Source organism: Eptesicus fuscus, chromosome 19 (assembly GCF_027574615.1).
Source record: "Eptesicus fuscus isolate TK198812 chromosome 19, DD_ASM_mEF_20220401, whole genome shotgun sequence".
Taxonomy (NCBI): Eukaryota; Metazoa; Chordata; class Mammalia; order Chiroptera; family Vespertilionidae; genus Eptesicus; species Eptesicus fuscus.
Window position 1 is genome coordinate 5,322,826 of NC_072491.1, and position 20,384 is coordinate 5,343,209.

General features: G+C 50.1%; 1 protein-coding gene and 1 long non-coding RNA gene across 2 annotated transcripts in view; both read left to right on the forward strand.

Annotated features, from left to right (window-relative positions):
* LOC114229799 (gasdermin-C-like) overlaps nt 1-19,885 on the forward strand; it is a 34,387-nt gene extending 14,502 nt beyond the window's left edge. Inside the window, exons 6-10 of the mRNA XM_054708739.1 lie at nt 13,941-14,009; nt 16,381-16,565; nt 16,888-17,017; nt 17,473-17,546; nt 18,207-19,885. Of these exons, the coding sequence (XP_054564714.1) occupies nt 13,941-14,009; nt 16,381-16,565; nt 16,888-17,017; nt 17,473-17,546; nt 18,207-18,434 (686 nt within the window). The 3' untranslated portion in view covers nt 18,435-19,885. The remainder of the gene's footprint in view (nt 1-13,940; nt 14,010-16,380; nt 16,566-16,887; nt 17,018-17,472; nt 17,547-18,206) is intronic.
* On the forward strand, nt 1,071-10,403 carry LOC129147197 (uncharacterized). The gene is made up of 3 exons (XR_008554532.1): nt 1,071-1,097; nt 5,295-5,315; nt 10,359-10,403. It is a non-coding gene; the product is annotated as an uncharacterized LOC129147197 (long non-coding RNA).
* Nucleotides 19,886-20,384: the final 499 nt, after the last annotated feature.

Below are 20,384 nucleotides of genomic sequence, written 5' to 3' on the forward strand. Positions count from 1 at the left end.
TCACAAAGAATGGCCCAGTGCAGTGAGCATTGCACTTCCATGAACTAATTTCATCCTCCTAACACTTCGTAGTGTAAAGTAATACAAAGAACAGTTCAATAAGTTGCTCGCTCTTTGGCTTTGGAGAAAATCAGAATTCCTCTGTCTCCCATCTTCTCAAATGGAAGTGAGATCTTAGCTCCAGAGCTGATGGAGATAAATGTCTGATAAGGTGGCTCAGGCAAATCTATCTTCCCTCTCTCCAATTCACCTGGACCCTTGCCCTGACTTGACCACAACGCCAGGGTTCTGCCATCTCATAACCCCTCTGTCCCACGTGTCCCCTCTTCCCACCCGGTACCCCCTCACTGCCCAATTCCTTAAAGAATCTTGTGCACCCTTTCACTCCCTACCTGCTGTCCATGCCTTGCCCCACTGCAGTCTGTCCTCCAGCGAATTTACTCACATCATCATCAACGACCACACACTTGATTATTCCCGCCTTGGACTCTCTACTCCCTGGATATTGCGTCACAACGATCTTGGGGTCTCCTATAATGGGACTGCTTTCCCTCTGTCTCCTTCCTTCATGGGCTCCTGGCCCTTGTCATACACATCAATATGATTGTTAGGCAAGTTTCAGAACTATGAACATTTCTCTATGTGAGATGTGAAACCACCCAGGAGGAGGGCAGGAGGGAGTAGCTGTGTGAGGGAGGAGAGTCCTGGGGAGGAAGACAAAGGGCAGTGGGAGGCCATTTCCTTTCTGTGGACAAGGCAGTTCTCCAATGTGAGACCAGAGTGGATAACCTTCACCCAGGTGCCCATGGGAACCGCAGGTTCTAGCTTCCCTTTTAGAGAGCCTGATACAGAAGGTATGGAGTGAGGTCAGGGATGCTAATGAGTTTCCACAGCGTCCCAGGTGATTCTGATGCAAGGGGTCCCCAGGTGACCCTGAACAAAGCTGCACACCTGGCTCAGAGGTGGAAGTGTGGGGGCTGCAGGTGCTGGGATGGGAGGCTCCTGCAGGAATACCGTTGGTTCTGCTAACCTGGCTTTTTCTCACTCAGATATTCTTCACTTCGCATATCGTGATGATCTGGAAACCTTTACAACACGTGAGTTGTCCTTTTGATAATGCTTAGACCTCAGTCCCAGTGAGACCTTGACCCCTTTAGACACCCATAAACACCCTGCTGGGGCTCAGCCCTGACAAATGCAGAGGGAAACATTCCCCAGCCAGACTCCTCTATCACCTCCTCATCTCACTTATGTGACATAGGTCCCTGGCCCCAGGGAGAGCCACATGTCTCCTTTGAGTACTGGGGTTGGAGTGCGTGTGGGTGGGTGGGTAGAGGGAGCAGAGACTAAGCCTTTGTGAGTGATCACTTGTATTTCTCTTTCCAGTAGCAATCACAATCCTTAAGTGGATAGGAGACTGTAGAGCCAGGAAAGTGGGTTGTGATCCCTCCATGAGGCCCCTTTTTACTCATGAAACCCCATGTGATTGCCTTTGCCATCCTCTCCTGGGCCACTGGGCTCTGGTTTCCTGGACAAAGGGCAGGAGTGGATGGAAAAGAGGGGTCAGGGAGTAGGGGGCAGAATGTAGATAAACGAAGAGTCTTCAGGGATTGACTCTTGGATGGTAATTTAATTTCCCTTCTAGGCAGCACCAGATGCTCCATCCAACCAACAGGTGTGTGTGTTTGCTGGGGTTGAGAAGGGGTCCTCCTTGTACTCATCTGATGAGCAGGTCAGAGTGTTCCTGCCTTTGCCACCATGGCCCTGGGGGCTGGCCATAGTGTCTGTGGAATTGGAAGGGTCGGGAAGGACCAAAAAGGGCAGAAAGTTGAAGGGATGGACTGGCATGAAGCAGGAAGAGGTTAAGCAAGAGGAGGGTGGCAGTAGAAGGCAGAACCCTTGGAATTATCTCTAAAGCAAATATGGTAGAAGGGAAAGGGAGAAGACCACTTGCCATTCTTTTTCTAGAAAGCTCACAGGAACCCTTTTTTCTGGGTGTTTACTAAGAGGGAACCTGAAGCCTGCTGGGTAGGGAAGACACAATCTCAGTACCCAAATTGGAGGTTTCCAAGCAACTCAGAAAACTGAGTTTTACTTCTGAATTTACACTTTGCTCAGCCCCACTTTTCATTTACTTATTTATTTTTTTCTTATTTATTTACTCTCTTCACCCTTACCCTTTCCTTCCCTTCCCTTCCCTTCCCTTCCCTTCCCTTCCCTTCCCTTCCCTTCCCTTCCCTTCCCTTCCCTTCCTTTCCCTTCATTTAATTGTGGATGCATGCAACAACCAGCTCAGGATACTTGGTGCCTTTGTGCCAAAATGTTGAATCCCAGGTAGAGGTCAACCTGATATGTCTACTTGGAGATTGGGGGTTTCCTCACCACATACAGCACTCTCTCTCTCTCTCTCTCTCTCTCTCTCTCTCTCTCTCTCTCTCACACACACACACACACACACACACTGCAACATCTGGTGAAGGGCGGGTCCTGCAGTCAGTGACCTCCTGTCACTGGTGTAGATGGAATGAGTATGAACTCCCCAGTCTTGTGGGATCAAGAGTTCACGGGAGGCGGGGCCACCATCTCCTCTCCAGGTCTGCACTCAGCCGTGGAGGCAGCGGGCCAGCCCCCCTGTCACTGACCCTGTCCACTCCGGCTCCAGGGGGCCGGCCCAAGCCAGGCGTGGCAACAAAGCTAGTATTCCGCAAGGCCAATAACGCTGTCTGCTCTCACTGGCTGTGAACTCAAACTTCAAAATTATTCTATCTCATAAAAGGGAAATATCAAATTAACCATTACTTCCTCACAAAGATGGTGGCGCCCATACCACAAGATGGCGGTGCCCAGTACTCTATGCCCACCAGAGTCCCCCAGTCTTGCGGGACAGCCAGTGAGAGCAGACAGCGTTATTGGCCTTGCGGAATACTAGCTTCGTTGCCACGCCTGGCTTGGGCCGGCCCCCTGGAGCTGGAGTGGACAGGGTCAGTGACAGAGGGGCTGGCCCGCTGCCTCCACGGCTGAGTGCAGACCTGGAGAGGAGATGGTGGGCCCGCCTCCCGTGGAAGCAACGTGGGTCCCTCCCACCTCCCATGGAATCGGCACAGGGCCCTCCCGGCTCCTGTGGAAGCAGAATGGCTCCTGGCTTATGGCTTAGCAGCGCTCCCCCTGAAAGAGCACACTGACCACAGGGGGCAGCTCCTGCGTTGAGCGTCTGCCTCCTGGTGGGTCAGTGTGTGTAATAGGGACCAGTTGTTCTACTGCTCGGTCAATTTGCATATTACCTTTTTATTATATAGGATATCACACATACACACACCCACTCACACACACACACTAACACACACATGTACACATTCACTGTTCACTGTAGAATCCTCACTGCAACATCTGGTGAAGGGCGGGTCCTGCAGTCAGTGACCTCCTGTCACTGGCAGTAGATGGAATGAGTATGAATTCTCCAATCATGTGGGGTCAGTGGCTGAACTCAAACTGCAAAAATACGTTGACAAGTGTGAACTAAATGGAGTTAGATTCCAAAGGCTAACCTCACAGCAGTGTCTGCAAGTCATGTCCTGCCCACTAGGGGGTGCACGAAGCTTGTCTGTTTCTACAGTTCAGGCCTAAGGGTGCCTGGAAGGAACCTTCACAAAGAATGGCCCAGTGCAGTGAGCATTGCACTTCCATGAACTAATTTCATCCTCCTAACACTTCATAGTGTAAACTAATATGCAGAACAGTTCAATAAGTTGCTCGCTCTGTGGCTTTGGAGAAAATCAGAATTCCTCTGTCCCCCATCTTACTTCTGAAATGGAAGTGAGATCTTAGCTCCAGAGCTGATGGAGATTAATGTCTGATAAGGTGGCTGAGGCAAACCTATCTTCCCTCTCTCCAGTTCACCTGGACCCTTCCCCTGACCTGACCACAATGTCAGGTCTCTGCCATCTCATACCCTCACCCATGTCCCCTCTTCCCACCCAGCATCCCCTCACTGCCCACTTCCTTAAAGAATCTTGTGCACCCTCCTACTCCTACCTGCTGTCCATGCCTCACCCCACTGCAGTCTGTCCTCCAGCGAATTTACTCACATCATCATCAATGACCACACACTTGATTACTCCCGCCTTGGACTCTCTTCTCCCTGGATACTGCGTCACCATGGTCTTGGGGTCTCCTATAATGGGACTGCTTTCCCTCTGTCTCCTTCCTTCATGGGCTCCTGGCCCTTGTCAAACACATCAATATGATTGTTAGGCAAGTTTCAGAACTATGACCATTTTTCTACGTGAGATGTGAAACCACCCAGGAGGAGGGCACGAAGGAGTAGATGTGTGAGGGAGGAGAGTCCTGGGGAGGAAGACAAAGGACAGTGGGAGGCGATTTCCTTTCTGTGGACAAGGCAGTTCTCCAATGTGAGACTAGAGTGGATAACCTTCACCCAGGTGCCCATGGGAACTGCAGGTTCTAGCTTCCCTTTTAGAGAGCCTGATGCAGAGGGTATGGAGTGAGGTCAGGGACTCTAATGAGTTTCCACAGTGTCCCAGACGATTCTGATGCAAGGGGTCCCCAGGGGGCCCTGAGCAAAGAGCACACCTGGCCCAGAGGAGGAAGTGTGGGGGCTGCAGGTGCTTGGATGTGAGGCTCCAGCAGGGATACCCTGCTCTGCTGACTCAGCTTCTTCCCACCCAGCCTATTACTCCATCTGAGAGTGTTGATCTTTTAAAACATCTCTAGCAGGTGAGTTGGGCAGGTTCTCTGCTTGGACCTCAGGCCCCGCTGAGCCCTTGACCCTCTCTGACACATAAATACTCTGTTGGGGCTCAGCTCCGACACCCCCTCAGGGAAACCTTCCCCACCCAGCCTCCTCCACCACCTCCTCATCTGACGGCTGTGACCCACACAGGCCCTGGCCTCAGGGAGATCCTGTCTCCTTTGAGTACTGGGGTAGGAGAGAGAGAGAGAGAGAGAGAGAGAGAGAGAGAGAGAGAGAGAGAGAGAGTGTTTGGGGAGCAGAGACTGAGCTGTTGTGAGTGACCACTTCTGTTCCTCTTTCCAACAGCAGGCATATGTCAACCACAGTCCTTCAGTGGACAGGAGACTGTAGGGTGGGATGTGATCCCTCCATGAGGCCCCATTTTACAGCTGAAAGCCCACATGATTGCCTTTGCTGGGCTCTGATTCACTGGGCAAAGGGCAGGGGTGGATGGAAAGAGGGGGAAGGGAGTAAGGGGCAGAATGTAGACAAACTGAGAATCTTCAGAGACTAACTTTTATGTGTTAATTTGATTTCTCCCTAGGCAGCAAAGAACCTCCCAGAGGTGAGTGTGTGTTTGCTGGGGTTGGGGAGGGTATTGTTGTCATCTGGTGAGCAGGGTAGGTTAGCCCTGCCTTTGCCACCATGACCCCTGGGAGTGGCCATAGGTCTGTGGGATGGGAAGGGTAGGAAAGGTTTGGGTAGGGTCAGGACAGGTTGGGAAGTTGGAGGGATGGACTGGCATGAAGCAGGAAGAGGTTAAGCAAGAGGAGGGTGGCAGTAGAGGGCAGAACTCTTGGAGGTATTTCTAAAGCAAATTTGGCATAGGAGAAAGGGAGAAGGCCACTTTTTCTAGAAAGAATACAGGAACCCTTTTGACTAGGTATTTCCTAAGAGGAAACCTGAAGTCTTCTGAGTAGGGAAGACATAATCTCAGAACCCAAATTGGAGGTTTCCAGCCACTCAGAAAACCGAGTTTTATTTTCAAATTTATATTTTCCTTAGCTCCAGTTTTCATTCATTCATTCATTCTTTATTAATTAATTAAATGATTAATTGATTCCTTCATTCGTGGATGCATGTAACAATTAGCTCAGGGTCCTTGGTGCCTTTGTCCACAAATGTTGAGTCCCAGGTAGAGGTCAACCTGATATGTCTACTTGGAGATTGGGAGTTCCCTTACCACGTACAGCATTCTCTCTCTCTCTCTCTTTCTCTCTCTCTCTCTCTCTCTCTCTCTCTCTCTCTCTCTCTTTCTCTCTCTCTCTCTCTCTGTCACACACACACACACACACACACACGTATACATTCACTGTTCACTATAGAGTCCTCACTGCAATATCTGGTGAGTGGCAGGTCCTGCAGTCAGTGACCTCCTGTCACTGGCAGTAGATGGAATGAGTATGAATTCTCCAATCTTTTGGTGTCAGGGGCTGAACTCAAACTTCAAAAATATGTTTTATAAGTGTTGACAAGTGTGAACTAAATGGAGTTAGATTCCAAAGGCTAACCTCACAGCAGTGTCTGCAAGTCATGTCCTGCCCACTAGGGGGTGCACGAAGCTTGTCTGTTTCTACAGTTCAGGCCTAAGGGTGCCTAGAAGGAACCTTCACAGAGAATGGCCCAGTGCAGTGAGCATTGCACTTCCATGAACTAATTTCATCCTCCAAACACTTCATAGCGTAAACTAATACGAAGAACAGTTCAATAAGTTGCTCACTTTGTGGCTTTGGAGAAAATCAGAATTCCTCTGTCCCCCATGTTACTTCTGAAATGGAAGTGAGATCTTAGCTCCAGAGCTGATGGAGATAAATGTCTGATAAGGTGGCTGAGCCATACCTATCTTCCCTCTCTCCAGTTCACCTGGATCCTTCCCCAGACCTGACCACAGTGCCTGACACTGCCATCTCATAACCCCTCACTCCCGCGTGTCCTCTCTTCCCACCCAGTGTCCCATTACTGCCCACTTACTTGAAGAATCTGTGCACCCTTCTCACTCCCTACCAGCTGTCCATGCCTTGCCCCACTGCAGTCTGTCCTCCAGCGAATTTACTCACATCATCATCAATGACCAAACACTTGATTATTCCCGCCTTGGACTCTATTGTCCCTGGCTACTGCGTCCCCATGGTGTTGGGGTCTCCTATAATAGACTGATTTTCCTCTGTCTCCTTCCTTCATGGGCTCCTGTCCTTTGTCAAACATGTCAATATGATTGTTAGGCAGGTTTCAGAACTATGAACATTTCTCTACGTGAGATGTGAAACCACCCAGGAGGAGGGCAGGAGGGAGTAGATGTGTGAGGGAGGTGAGTCCTGGGGAGGAAGACAAAGGGCAGTGGGAGGCGATTTCCTTTCTGTGGACAAGGCAGTTCTCCAATGTGAGACCAAAGTGGATAACCTTCACCCAGGTGCCCATGGGAACCGCAGGTTCTAGCTTCCCTTTTAGAGAGCCTGGTGCAGAGGGTATGGAGTGAGGTCAGGGACTCTAATGAGTTTCCACAGTGTCCCAGGTGATTCTGATGCAAAGGGTCCCCAGGAGACCCTGGGAAAACTTGGAACATCTGGCCCAGAGGAAGAAGTGTGGGGGCTGCAGGTGCAGGGTTGTGAGAGGCTCCAGCAGGGATACCCTGCTCTGCTGACCTGGCTTCTTCCCACCCAGATATTCGTTGCCTCACAAATGGTGCTGATCAGGAAACCTTTTCAACAAGTGAGTTGGCCTTTTGATAATGCTTACACTTCAGTCCCTTAGAGACCTTGACCCCCATTAGACCAGGGGTCCTCAAACTTTTTAAAAATGGGGACAGTTCACTGTCCCTCAGACCATTGGAGGGCCAGACTATAGTTTAAAAAAACTATGAACAAATTCCTTTGAACACTGCACATATCTTATTTTGAAGTTAAAAGACAAAACAGCAAAAATACCTGCATGTGGCCCGCGGGCCGTAGTTTGAGGACGCCTGCTTCAGACACCCATAAACACCCTGCTGGGGCTCAGCCTGACATACCCTCAGGGAAACCTTCCCCAGCCAGGCTCCTCCACCACCTCCTCATCTCACTGCTCTGACCCACACAGGCCCCTGGCCTCAGGGCGAGCCTGTCTCTCCTGAGTCCTGGGGTAGGAGTGTGTGTGTTGGGGGAGCGGAGACTAAGCCATTGTGAGTGACCACTTCTGTTTCTCTTCCCAACAGCAGGCATATGTCAACCACAGTCCTTAAGTGGACAGGAGACTGTAGGGTGGGATGTGATCCCTCCATGAGGCCCCGTTTACAGCTGAAAGCCCCTGTGATTGCCTTTGCTGGGCTCTGATTTCCTGGGCAAAGGGCAGGGGTGGATGGAAAGAGGGGGAAGGGAGTAAGGGGCAGAATGTAGACAAACTGAGAATCTTCAGAGACTAACTTTTACGTGTTAATTTCATTTCACTCTAGGCAGCAAAGAACTTTCCCGCCTTCGAAGAGGTGAGTGTGTGTTTGCTGGGGTTGGAGAGGGTCATTGTACTCATCTGGTGAGCAGGACAGAGTGCCCCTGCCTTTGCCACCATGACCCCGGGGAGTGGCCATAGGTCTGTGGGATGGGAAGGGTAAGAAGGGGTTGGGAAGGGTCCGGACAGGTTTGGAAGTTGGAGGGATGGACTGGCATGAAGCAGGAAGAGGTTAAGCAAGAGGAGGGTGGCAGTAGAGGGCAGAACTCTTGGAAGTGTCTCTAAAGCATATTTGGCAGAAGAGAAAGGGAGAAGGCCACTTTTTTAGAAAGAATCCAGGAACCCTTTTGAGTAGGTGTTTCCTAAGAGGGAACCTTAAGCCTGCTGGGTAGGGAAGAATCAATCACAGAACCCAAATTTGAGGTTTTTAGGAACTTAGTAATCCGAGTTTTATTTTCAAATTTATACTTTCCTTAGCCCCAGTTTTCATTCATTCATTCATTCTTTATTAATTAATTAATTAATTAATTAATTCCGTCATTCTTGGATTCATGTAACAACTAGCTCAGGGTCCTTGGTGCCTTTGGCCCAAATGTTGAGTCCCAGATAGAGGTCAACTTGATATGTCTAATCGGAGATTGGGGCTCCCTCACCACGTACAGCTTTCTCTCTCTCTCTCTCTCTCTCTCTCTCTCTCTCTCTCTCTCTCTTTCTCTCTCTCTTTCTCTCTCTCTCTCCTTCTCTCTCTCTCTCTCTCTCTCTCTCTCTCTCTCTCTCTCTTTCTCTCTCTCTCTCCCCCTTTCTATCTCTTACACACACACACACACACACACGTATACATTCACTGTTCACTTTAGAGTCCTCACTGCAATATCTGGTGAAGGGCAGGTCCTGCAGTCAGTGACCTCCTGTCACTGGCAGTAGATGGAATGAGTATGAATTCTCCAGTCTTGTGGGGTCAGTGGCTGAACTCAAACTTCAAAAATATGTTTTATAAGTGTTGACAAGTGTGAACTAAATGGAGTTAGATTCCAAAGGCTAACCTCACAGCAGTGTCTGCAAGTCATGTCCTGCCCACTAGGGGGTGCACGAAGCTTGTCTGTTTCTACAGTTCAGGCCTAAGGGTGCCTAGAAGGAACCTTCACAAAGAATGGCCCAGTGCAGTGAGCATTGCACTTCCATGAACTAATTTCATCCTCCTAACACTTCGTAGTGTAAATTAATACAAAGAACAGTTCAATAAATTGCTCATTTGTGGCTTTGGAGAAAATCAGAATCCTCTGTCCTTCATCTTACTTCTGAAATGGAAGTGAGATCTTAGCTCCAGAGCTGATGGAGATAAATGTCTGATAAGGTGGCTGAGCCATACCTATCTTCCCTCTCTCCAGTTCACCTGGACCCTTCCCCTGACCTGACCACAATGCTAAGGCTCTGCCATCTCATAACCCCTCACCCTCGCGTGTCCCCTGTTCCCACCCAGTGTCCCCTCACTGCCCACTTACCTAAAGAATCTTGTGCACCCTGCTCACTCCCTACCTGCTGTCCATGCCTTGCCCCACTGCAGTCTGTCCTCCAGGGAATTAACTCACATCATCATCAATGACCACACACTTGATTACTCCTGCCTTGGACTCTCTTCTCCCTGGATACTGCGTCACCATGGTCTTGGGGTCTCCTATAATGGGACTGCTTTCCCTCTGTCTCCTTCCTTCATGGGCTCCTATTTCTTGTCAAATATGTCAATATGATTGTTAGGCAAGTTTCAGAACTATGAACATTTCTCTACGTGAGATGTGAAACCACCCAGGAGGAGGGCAGGAGGGAGTAGCTGTGTGAGGGAGGAGAGTCCTGGGGAGGAAGACAAAGGACAGTGGGAAGCGATTTCCTTTCTGTGGACAAGGCAGTTCTCCAATGTGAGACTAGAGTGGGTAACCTTCACCCAGGTATCTATGGGAACCGCAGGTTCTAGCTTCCCTTTTAGAGAGCCTGATGCAGAGGGTATGGAGTGAGGTCAGGGACTCTAATGAGTTTCCACAGTGTCCCAGGTGATTCTGATGCAAGGGGTCCCCAGGTGACCCTGAGCAAAGCTGCACACCGGCCCAGAGGAGGAGGTGTGAGGGCTGCATTGGCAGATGTGAGGCTCCCGTAGGGGTACCCTGCTCTGCTGACCCGACTTCTTCTCACCCAGAAATTGCTCACTGGATATGTGATGAACCTCAGGTAACCGATACAGGTGAGTTGGCCTTTTGATAATGCTTAGACCTCAGACCCAGTGAGACCTAGACCCCCTTTAGACACCCATAAACACCGTGCTGGGCCTCAGCCCTAACAAATGCACAGGGAAACCTTAGCCAGCCAGGGTCCTCCATCACTTCCTCATCTCACTGCTGTGACATAGGCCCCAGGCCCCAGGGAGAGCCTCATGTCTCCTTTGAGTACTGGGGTTGGAGTGTGTGTGTGTGTGTGTGTGTGTGTGTGTGTGTAGAGGGAGCAGAGACTAAGCCTTTGTGAATGATCACTTGTATTTCTCTTTCCAGTAGCAATCACAATCCTTAAGTGGACAGGAGACTGTAGAGCCAGGAAAGTAGGATGTGATCCCTCCACGAGGCCCCATGTTACAACTGAAACCCCACGTGATTGCCTTTGCCACCCTCTCCTGGGCCACTGGGCTCTGGTTCCCTGGACAAAGGGGAGGAGTGGATGGAAAAGAGGGGTCAGGGAGTAGGGGGAAGAATGTAGATAAACGGAGAGTCTTCAGGGATTGACTCTTGGATGGTAATTTAATTTCCCTTCTAGGCAGCACAAGACGCTCCATCCACCCAATAGGAGTGTGTGTTTGCTGGGGTTGAGAAGGGGTCCTCCTTGTACTCATCTGTGAGCAGGGCAGAGTGTCCCTGCTTTTGCCACCATGGCCCCGGGTCTGGCCATAGTGTCTGTGGAATGGGAAGGGTCAGGAAGGGTCAAGAAAGGTCGGAAAGTTGGAGGGATGGACTAGCATGAAGCTGGAAGAGATTAAGCAAGAGGAGGGTGGCAGTAGAAGGCAGAACCCTTGGAGTTATCTCTAAAGCAAATATGGTAGAAGGGAAAGGGAGAAGACCACTTGCCATTCTTTTTCTAGAAAGCACACAGGAACCCTTTTGACTAGGTGTTTACTAAGAGGGAACCTGAAGCCTGCTGGGTAGGGAAGACACAATCTCAGTACCCAAATTGGAGGTTTCCAAGCAACTCAGAAAACTGAGTTTTACTTCTGAATTTACACTTTGCTCAGCCCCACTTTTCATTTACTTATTTATTTTTTTCTTCTTTATTTACTTTCTTCTCCCTTCCCCTCCCTTCCCTTCCCTTCCCTTCCCTTCCCTTCCCTTCCCTTCCCTTCCCTTCCCTTTCCCTCCCTTCCCTCCCCTCCCCTCCCCTCCCTTCCCTCCCCTCCCCTCCCCTCCCCTCCCCTTCCCTTCCCTTCCCTTCCCTTCCCTTCCCTTCCCTTCCCTTCCCTTCCCTTCCCTTCCCTTCCCTTCCCTTCATTTAATTGTAGATGCATGCAACAACTAGCTTAGGGTTCTTGGTGCCTTTGTGCCTAAGTGTTGAGTCCCAGGTAGAGGTCAACCTAATATGTCTACTTGGAATTTGGGGGTTCCCTCACCACATATAACATCCTCTCTCTCTCTCTCTCACTCTCACAGACTCTCTCACTCTCTCACACACACACACACACACACACACACACACTGCAACATCTTATGAAGTGTGGGTCCTGCTGTCAGTGACCTGTCACTGGTGTAGATGGAATGAGTATGAACTCTCCATCTTGTGGCATCAGTGGTTGAACTAAAAATTATCCTATCTAATAAAAGGGCATAAGCAAATTAACCGTTACTTCGTCACAAAGATGGTGGCACCCATAGCCATAAGATGGTGGCGCCCAGTCCTCTCAGCTCACCAGAGTCCTCCAGTCCTGAGGCACAGCTACTGAGAGCAGGCAGCGTTAGTGGCCTTGTGGAATGCTTGCTTCATCGCTGCACCCAGCTTGGGCCGGCCCCCCGGAGTCGGAGGGGACAGGGACAGTGACAGGGGGGCTGGTGTGGAGCCTTTGAGGCAGAGCGCAGGCCTGGAGAGGAGATGGCTGGCCCACGTCCTGTGAAAGCAGCCTGGGTCCCTCCCACCTTCCCCGTAATCCTCCCTCCTGGCTCCTGTGGAACTGGCGAGGTTCCCTGCTTCTGGCTTAGTGGTGCTCCCCCTGTGGGAGCACACTGGCCACTAGGGGGCAGCTCCTACATTGAGCGTCTGCCCCTGGTGGTCGGTGCGTGTCATAGTGACTGGTAGTTCTACTGTTTGGTCAATTTGCATATTACCCTTCTATTATATAACATATCACACACACAATCACACACACACATGCACACACACACGCGTACACATTCACTGTTCACTATAGAGTCCTCACTGCAACATCTGGTGAAGGGCAGGTCCTGCAGTCAGTGACCTCCTGTCAGTGGCAGTAGATGGAATGAGTATGAATTCTCCAATCTTGTAGGGTCAGTGGCTGAACTCAAACTGCAAAAATATGTTTTATAAGTGTTGACAAGTGTGAACTAAATGGAGTTAGATTCCAAAGGCTAACCTCACAGCAGTGTCTGCAAGTCATGTCCTGCCCACTAGGGGGTGCACGAAGCTTGTCTGTTTCTACAGTTCAGGCCCAAGGGGGTCTAGAAGGAACCTTCACAAAGAATGGCCCAGTGCAGTGAGCATTGCACTTCCATGAACTAATTTCATCCTCCAAACACTTCATAGCGTAAACTAATACGAAGAACAGTTCAATAAGTTGCTCACTTTGTGGCTTTGGAGAAAATCAGAATTCCTCTGTCCCCTATCTTACTTCTGAAATGGAAGTGAGATCTTAGCTCCAGAGCTGATGGAGATAAATGTCTGATAAGGTGGCTCAGGCAAATCTATCTTCCCTCTCTCCAATTCACCTGGACCCTTGCCCTGACTTGACCACAACGCCAGGGTTCTGCCATCTCATAACCCCTCTGTCCCACGTGTCCCCTCTTCCCACCCAGTGTACCCTCACAGACAAATTCCTTAAAGAATCTTCTACACCCTGCTCACTCCCTACCTGCTGTCTATGCCTCACCCCACTGCAGTCTGTCCTCCAGGGAATTTACTCACATCATCATCAACGACCACACACTTGATTATTCCTGCCTTGGACTCTCTTCTCCCTGGATACTGCGTCACCATGGTCTTGGGGTCTCCTATAATGGGACTGCTTTCCCTCTGTCTCCTTCCTTCATGGGCTCCTGGCCCTTGTCATACACATCAATATGATTGTTAGGCAAGTTTCAGAACTATGAACATTTCTCTATGTGAGATGTGAAACCACCCAGGAGGAGGGCAGGAGGGAGTAGCTGTGTGAGGGAGGAGAGTCCTGGGGAGGAAGACAAAGGGCAGTGGGAGGCCATTTCCTTTCTGTGGACAAGGCAGTTCTCCAATGTGAGACCAGAGTGGATAACCTTCACCCAGGTGCCTATGGGAACCACAACATCTAGCTTCCCTTTTAGAGAGCCTGATGCAGAGGGTATGGAGTGAGGTCAGGGACTCTAATGAGTTTCCACAGCGTCCCAGGTGATTCTGATGTAAAGGGTCCCCAGGTGACCGTGAGCAAAGCTGCACACCTGGCCCAGAGGAGGAAGTGTGGGGGCTGCAGGTGCTGGGATGTGAGGCTCCAGCAGGAATACCCTCAACTCTGCTGACCTGGCTTCTTCCCACCCAGGCATTTTTCACATCACAGATGATGTTGATGATGACGATGATGATGATGATGATGATACCTTTTTAGCAGGTAAGTTGGCCATAATGCTTAGACCTCAGTCCCGGTGAGACCTTCACCCTCTCCCCTTTTATTTTAACTTAAATTCTTTTTTGTTTAAAGTATTACATATGTCTCCTTTTTCTCCCATTGACCTGTTTCCGTCCGCTCCCACCCCTCAGCACATGCCCTCACCCCCTACTGTCTGTGTCCATGGTTATGCTCATATGCATGCATACAAGTCATTTGTTCATCTGTTACCTCCACCCCCCACTCTCTCCTGCCTTCCCTCTAAGGTTGGACAGTCTGTTGGATGCTCCTATGTCTCTGGCTCTATTTTTGTTAATCAGCTTATGTTGTTCATTATATTCTACCAAGGAGTGAGATCATGTGATGTTTATCTTTCTCTGACTGGCTTATTTCGCTTAGCATAATGCTCTCCAGGTCCATCCATGCTGTTGCAAATGGTAAAAGTTCCTTCTTTCTTCAGCAGCGTGGTATTCCATTGTGTAAATGTACCACAGTTTCTTAATCCACTCATCTGCTGATGGGCACTTAGGCTGTTTCCAAATCTTAGCTCTGGTGAATTGTGCTGCTATGAACATAGGGGTACCTTGACCCCCTTTGGACACCCATAAACACCCTGCTGGGGCTCAGCTCCGACAACCCCACAGGGAAACCTTCCCCACCCAGGCTCCTCCACCACCTCCTCATCTCACTGCTCTGACCCACACAGGCCCCTGGCCTCAGGGAGATCCTGTCTCCTTTGAGTACTGGGGTAGGAGAGTGTGTTTGGGGAGCAGAGACTGAGCTGTTGTGAGTGACCACTTCTGTTCCTCTTTCCAACAGCAGGCATATGTCAACCACAGTCCTTAAGTGGACAGGAGACTGTAGGGTGGGATGTGATCCCTCCACAAGACCCCGTTTTACATGAAAGCCCACATGATTGGGCTCTGATTCCCTGGGCAAAGGGCAGGGGTGGATGGAAAGATGTGTAGGTGAGGGGGCAGAATGTAGACAAACAGAATCTTCAGAGACTAACTTTTACGTGTTAATTTGATTTCTCTCTAGGCAGCAAAGAACCTTCCCACCTTCGAAGAGGTGAGTGTGTGTTTGCTGGGGTGGGGAGGGTCCTCCTTGTAGTCATCTGGTGAGTAGGACAGAGTGCCCCTGCCTTTGCCACCATGATCTCAGCGACAGGCCATAGTTTCTGTGGGATAGAAGGGCTAGGAAGGGTCAGGAATGTGGAGGGATGGACTGGGATGGAGCAGAAAGAGGTTAAGCAAGAGGGTGACAGCAGTAGAGGGCGGAAGCCTAGGAAGTGTCTCTAAAGCAAATTTGGGAGATGAGAAAGGGAGATGACCTCTTGCCATTCTCTTTCTAGGAACGGTGCAGGAACCACTCAGGCTGGGTGTTCACTAAGAGGGAAACTGAGGCTGCTGGGTAGGAAATGGCAAAGCTCAGAACCCAAATTGGAGGTTTTGAAACGACTCAGAAAACTGAGCTTTACTTCCAGCTTTACACTTTAGTCATGGCTACTTTTCATTCATTCATTCATTCATTCATTCATTCATTCATGCATGCATGCATTCAGCCAACATTTATTGAAGGCTCATTGGGCAGGAGGCATTTTCTGAGCACTGGGATAGGACAGTGAACCAAACAGAAATGCCTGCCTCCCTGGTGCTTCCATTCTAGTGACTTCTCACTCTCACAAGGTCCCCTGGAGGCAGGTGTCCTGGCAGAAGCAGGCAGCCCCCAACATCTACTCTTTCATTAATTCCTTATAGACCCTGAAGATATAGGCACAATTGCATGTATTACCAAATATTTTATATATTCATATAATTGTCATGACAACCTCATTTTGAAGTCCAATGCTAGAATCTCTGACATTTTCATCTCTGGAGTCCAATGTAGAACCCACATTATTTCTGACGTGTCAGGAGTGAGCATCTGATCAGTTTCTTCCTCTTCCCGATCCTCTCCTCTCCTCCCTGCATGTACTGCCCACCTTATTTCAGTGGAGACTCTCCATTTGTGTAGCCTTTTGTGGAATTCCATCCCAGAGCTCAATCATGCCATCTTCAGGGATTCTCTGGGTCAGCAGCTTGAAGGGAAGAGGGATTTTGTTCACGTTGGTGGGAAAGAAATGTTCTAATCTGAGAATTGTCTCTGTTTTCTGGTTGGCATTAATGCCCGAGGACAGATTTCTTTTTTTTTTTCCTAAAAATTTTTTTAAAAAATTGATTTCAGAGAGGAAGGGAGAGGGAGAGATAGAAACATCAGTGATGAGAGAGAATCATTGATTGGCTGCCTCCTGCATGCCCCACACTGGGGATTGAGCCTGAAATCTGGGCATGTGCCCTGACCAGTAATTGAACCGTGACCTCCTGGTTCATAGGTCGACAACGACTGACAAAGGTATCCGGGCTGGTCCTGAGGGCAGATTTCAAGCTGTTGCAAGAGGAGGTTTCCCAGACGGTGAAAGCGGCCGAGCTCTCGAAGGGCAGGCGGGGTGTTGTGTTCTCCAACCTCCTGGCCATGCTTAGGAGCCCCATGAATGCTCTTCAGGACCTCATAGACAAGGTGAGGGGCCCTGCTGCTCCCTAAGGCTGAACCGACTTATAAATGGGGGATGTTTCAGGGGTACGGCTGCCAAGGCATTTGGGGAAAGGAAAATGGGGGTAATCTTAGTGGGATGAGAAGGATGTCTGAGGTTGGGGACTCTGCCCCTGTGCCCAATGACCAGGGCCAGGGAAGGCAGCCTTCATAGACTGGGGTGCTCCGTATTCCCTGGGGGTACCTAGAGCCATTACCCCCACTCCTTGGTTAATGACTGTAGATGCAGAATTGACAGGGAAATCACTGATGTCATTATCACCATCATGAATAGCCCTGTCTCCCACAGCTTGAACTGGAACCCTTCGGGCATTTGGAGGGCCCTGGTGGCGCCATCCTAACTGAACTGCGAAAGGACTCCCGCTATCCAGAGGTTGGCTCAAAGTCCCTCCTCCTTTACCTGCTTGAAGCCTTAATAGGTAAGAGTGGTTTGGAGGAAGAATGGGGGAGTCACAAGGTTGGTCCCCCAGAGCCCCGAACGGGCTGCATTAGGTGTCACCTCTCCAACCCCCTTGGCAGGTTATGATTTCTCACCCTCACCTCACAGGCCCCTCCGCGGTCAGGAGGGCTCAGGGTGATAAGCTTGCCTGTGACAGAGCCTGAGGCCTGCGAGGCCAGCCAGGTTCATGCAGTGGGTCAGTGGGGGCGGTGATGCCGGTCCAGCCACAGAAGCCCACCCTGGACCATGTTAGGTAGCTTCCTGGAGACCATCCCACGAGCATGAGCAGAAGGAGGACTTCCCAGAGCGGGGAACTTGACCTTCATGTCCCGCGAGTTTTATTCCTCTGCCTTAGAGTTCGCCTCTAAAGGTCTCTGAGTTCACCATGGGGAGAGGAAAATCTGACTCTTTCCCCAAATGTCCCTCTGTCCCCAGTGCTGAGTGACATCCAACATGATCTGCTGGCTCAGTCCATGGAGAAGAGGATCCTCCTTCCGCAGAGGGACCTGGTGAGCAATCCCCAGGGGCCGGCATCCTGGGAATAGATTGAGGGAAGCAGGATGAGAATGGTTCTGAGAAAGGAGAGATGACTCAGGTTGCTGCTGGGAGGGGAGGGGAGGTCCTGGTGTGGGCCAGGGAAATCTGGGCTGCATCTCTGTCTGGGAGACAGGCCCAGTGGGCATGAGTCTACCTGGGGAAAGTCTCAGTTTCCATGGCAACCCTGCAGAGGGCCCTCCCCCCAGTTCTAAAATAGCGGTCTAGGAACACAGGTTTGGGGATCTCAGGGCATCTGAGTTATATCCCTGCTGTACTCTCATGGTTAGCATTTGCAAATTGCATGCTCTTTCTCTGCATATGTATGTGTAAGTACATGTGTGTGTAGACATGTACACACACACACACATTGTACACGCAGGCATACACACACAATTCCAAACCCCACTATTTGCTGAGTAAGTGTCAGTGTCACTATCTAGCAGCTGAGGAGCCAGTGCTCAGTGATTTCCAACAACGTGTCCGTGGCCACACTGACCGCAAGATAGGAACAGGTCACGACCCCAGAGCTCCCGCCCCCACAGTTACCCTGCATGACCCCTGGCCCTTGACCACAGGTTCTCTCTTCCTGACCTCAGAGGCTGACCTGTAACATCTGATACTGTTTCTTCAAGGTGAGGGGGATCCTGGAGCCCAACTTCAAGTGCTTCGAGAACATTCCCTTTACCCTCCAGCCCAAGCTCCTTGCCCCACTCCAGGGAGAGGGCTTGGTCATTACCTATGGGCTGCTGGATGAGTGTGGCCTGAAGATGGAGCCGAAGACCTGGGACCCGGAAGCCAAGGAGCCCCTGTCTGCCCTCTATGCGACCCTCTCCGTGCTGACGCAGCTGGCTGAGGCCTGAGCCCTCCTGGGGGGCAGGCCAGGGCGTCAGTCCAGTGAGGCTAGTCAGTCCTGGTCCTGCCCTTTGCTGCAAACACCCCCAGGCTGTTCTCTGTATCCGTGAGTCTGTATCTATTCCACATATAAGGGGTAGACAGTCTCTGTCTTTGTTTGATTTATTTAACTTAGCACAAGGTTTTCAAGGTTTGTCCATGCTGTCACAAATGGCAGGAGACTCTGGCTGCTGAGTGGGGGGATCGGTTAGAAGGTGGGGGGCATGCATAGATGTAGGGAGAACATTGAAGGAGTTTCTCTAATTGCTCGGGCACTCAGTGGCATTTTTAAAAGGTAGGAGCTTGAAAAGTATATATATTTAGTTCTGCTTTAAATATATCCCAGGAATACTTTGGGGATATATATGTAAACCCATAGGATCATATCTTCCTGCTTCATCTGTGAATGAATTGAATTCATATTGAATGACTGTGATTGGCGCTATTTTCTAATGAATTTATAATTTACACCAGAAGGTGGCAGCATTGCCACAGAGCAGGACTTGGTGATGGCAGACACTTTCCTTGATTTGCTTTGGGACTTCTGAGTTAAAGGCCAGCCCCTCTCTCTGCTCTGCTCTCCCACCTCCCTCCTCAGCTTTCTCCTCCCCCTTTGCAGCCTCCCCACTGCATTTAACATGGAATGGCTTCTTTTTATAGCTTCTAGAATCTTCCTTTTAATAAGACACTGCATTCGTTGTATTGAATAATTCTCATAAAGAGCTCTGGGAGGTAAGACGTGAGTTATGGGGAACTTAGAGCTGTTTCCGGGGTTTCCAGAAACGCCAGCCCTTCTGCGGGATTACTGTGGGTTCTGTGGGAAATGTGTTGTCCATGCTGAGCCCAGGCAGGAGCCGTGAAGAGTCTGAATGTTGCTCAGTAAGCAGGGCATCTAGTTTCTAAATGGATTCAGCCAAGCACGGGAACTGTTTCAAAATATTGCAACCTGGTCAACCCATCAGAAAGCAGGGCTGGTGCAAATGATAGGGGGACTTATAATCTGATAGATAGAGCTCCTGAATTAATCTGAAAAATAATCACATTATTTTAAATCTTAGAACACATATACTTATGTGAATACGGGGTTAAGTTTTTCCTAAGTTTCCTTTCCAAGGCCTGTGCGAAGCGATGGAGGAGGTGACTCTGCTGTGAACCCAGCAAGCAGAACTGATAAGCATGGTCAGACTGACCCACCAGGAGTCAAAACATCATCTCATCAACATCATTTCCTTACCTGATGGCTAAGGACAATAGGGACCCCCAGGGCTGCGCATAGCTGTATTCCCTTCCCAGCCTCACCCTAGCACTTCCCCTGTATAATCCTGTCCCCTGCTCATTGCTGTCAGAGAGGATTTGAATGCTTGTAAGCGCCCTCTCTTCTTGGTTGGCTGACCTTCTCAATAAATGTCTTCTGTGATTCGACCCTGCCTTCGTTATTGGACTCGGCGACAGGCAGCCCGAGCTCATCCGGGGTTTCCTGGTAACAAAAACGTGGGGATTTGCTGTCTTCTTGGAGAACAGAGCCCGTCCTCACGAAGACTTGCCCCTGCACAGGTCTGGGCGTGGAGTTTGAGGTCACCGCTGGGCGATGTCTACTGGACAGCTCCATCTCCTGGCTTCCTTTTTCTCGCTTTATTGGTTGTTAGTGAATCAAATTAAATAATGTCTCTGAAGAACCTGTTCCAGTGCCTAACACGAAGGTGATACTCAATAAGCTGTTCTCCAGTGAATTGAACCCAGACAACAGTGAGGGCCGCCTTGGAAGCCTGGGTGTCCCTGCTGTGGTCCCACAGGCAGCCCCAGAAGATTGGGTGGGAGGAGGGGTCTGTGGTCTGAGACATTGAAATCACTCCTCAATTTCTAGAAATCCCCAGGCAGTGGAGCATGTCTCAGGATGCCCCTCCCTCTGGTAGGGACTG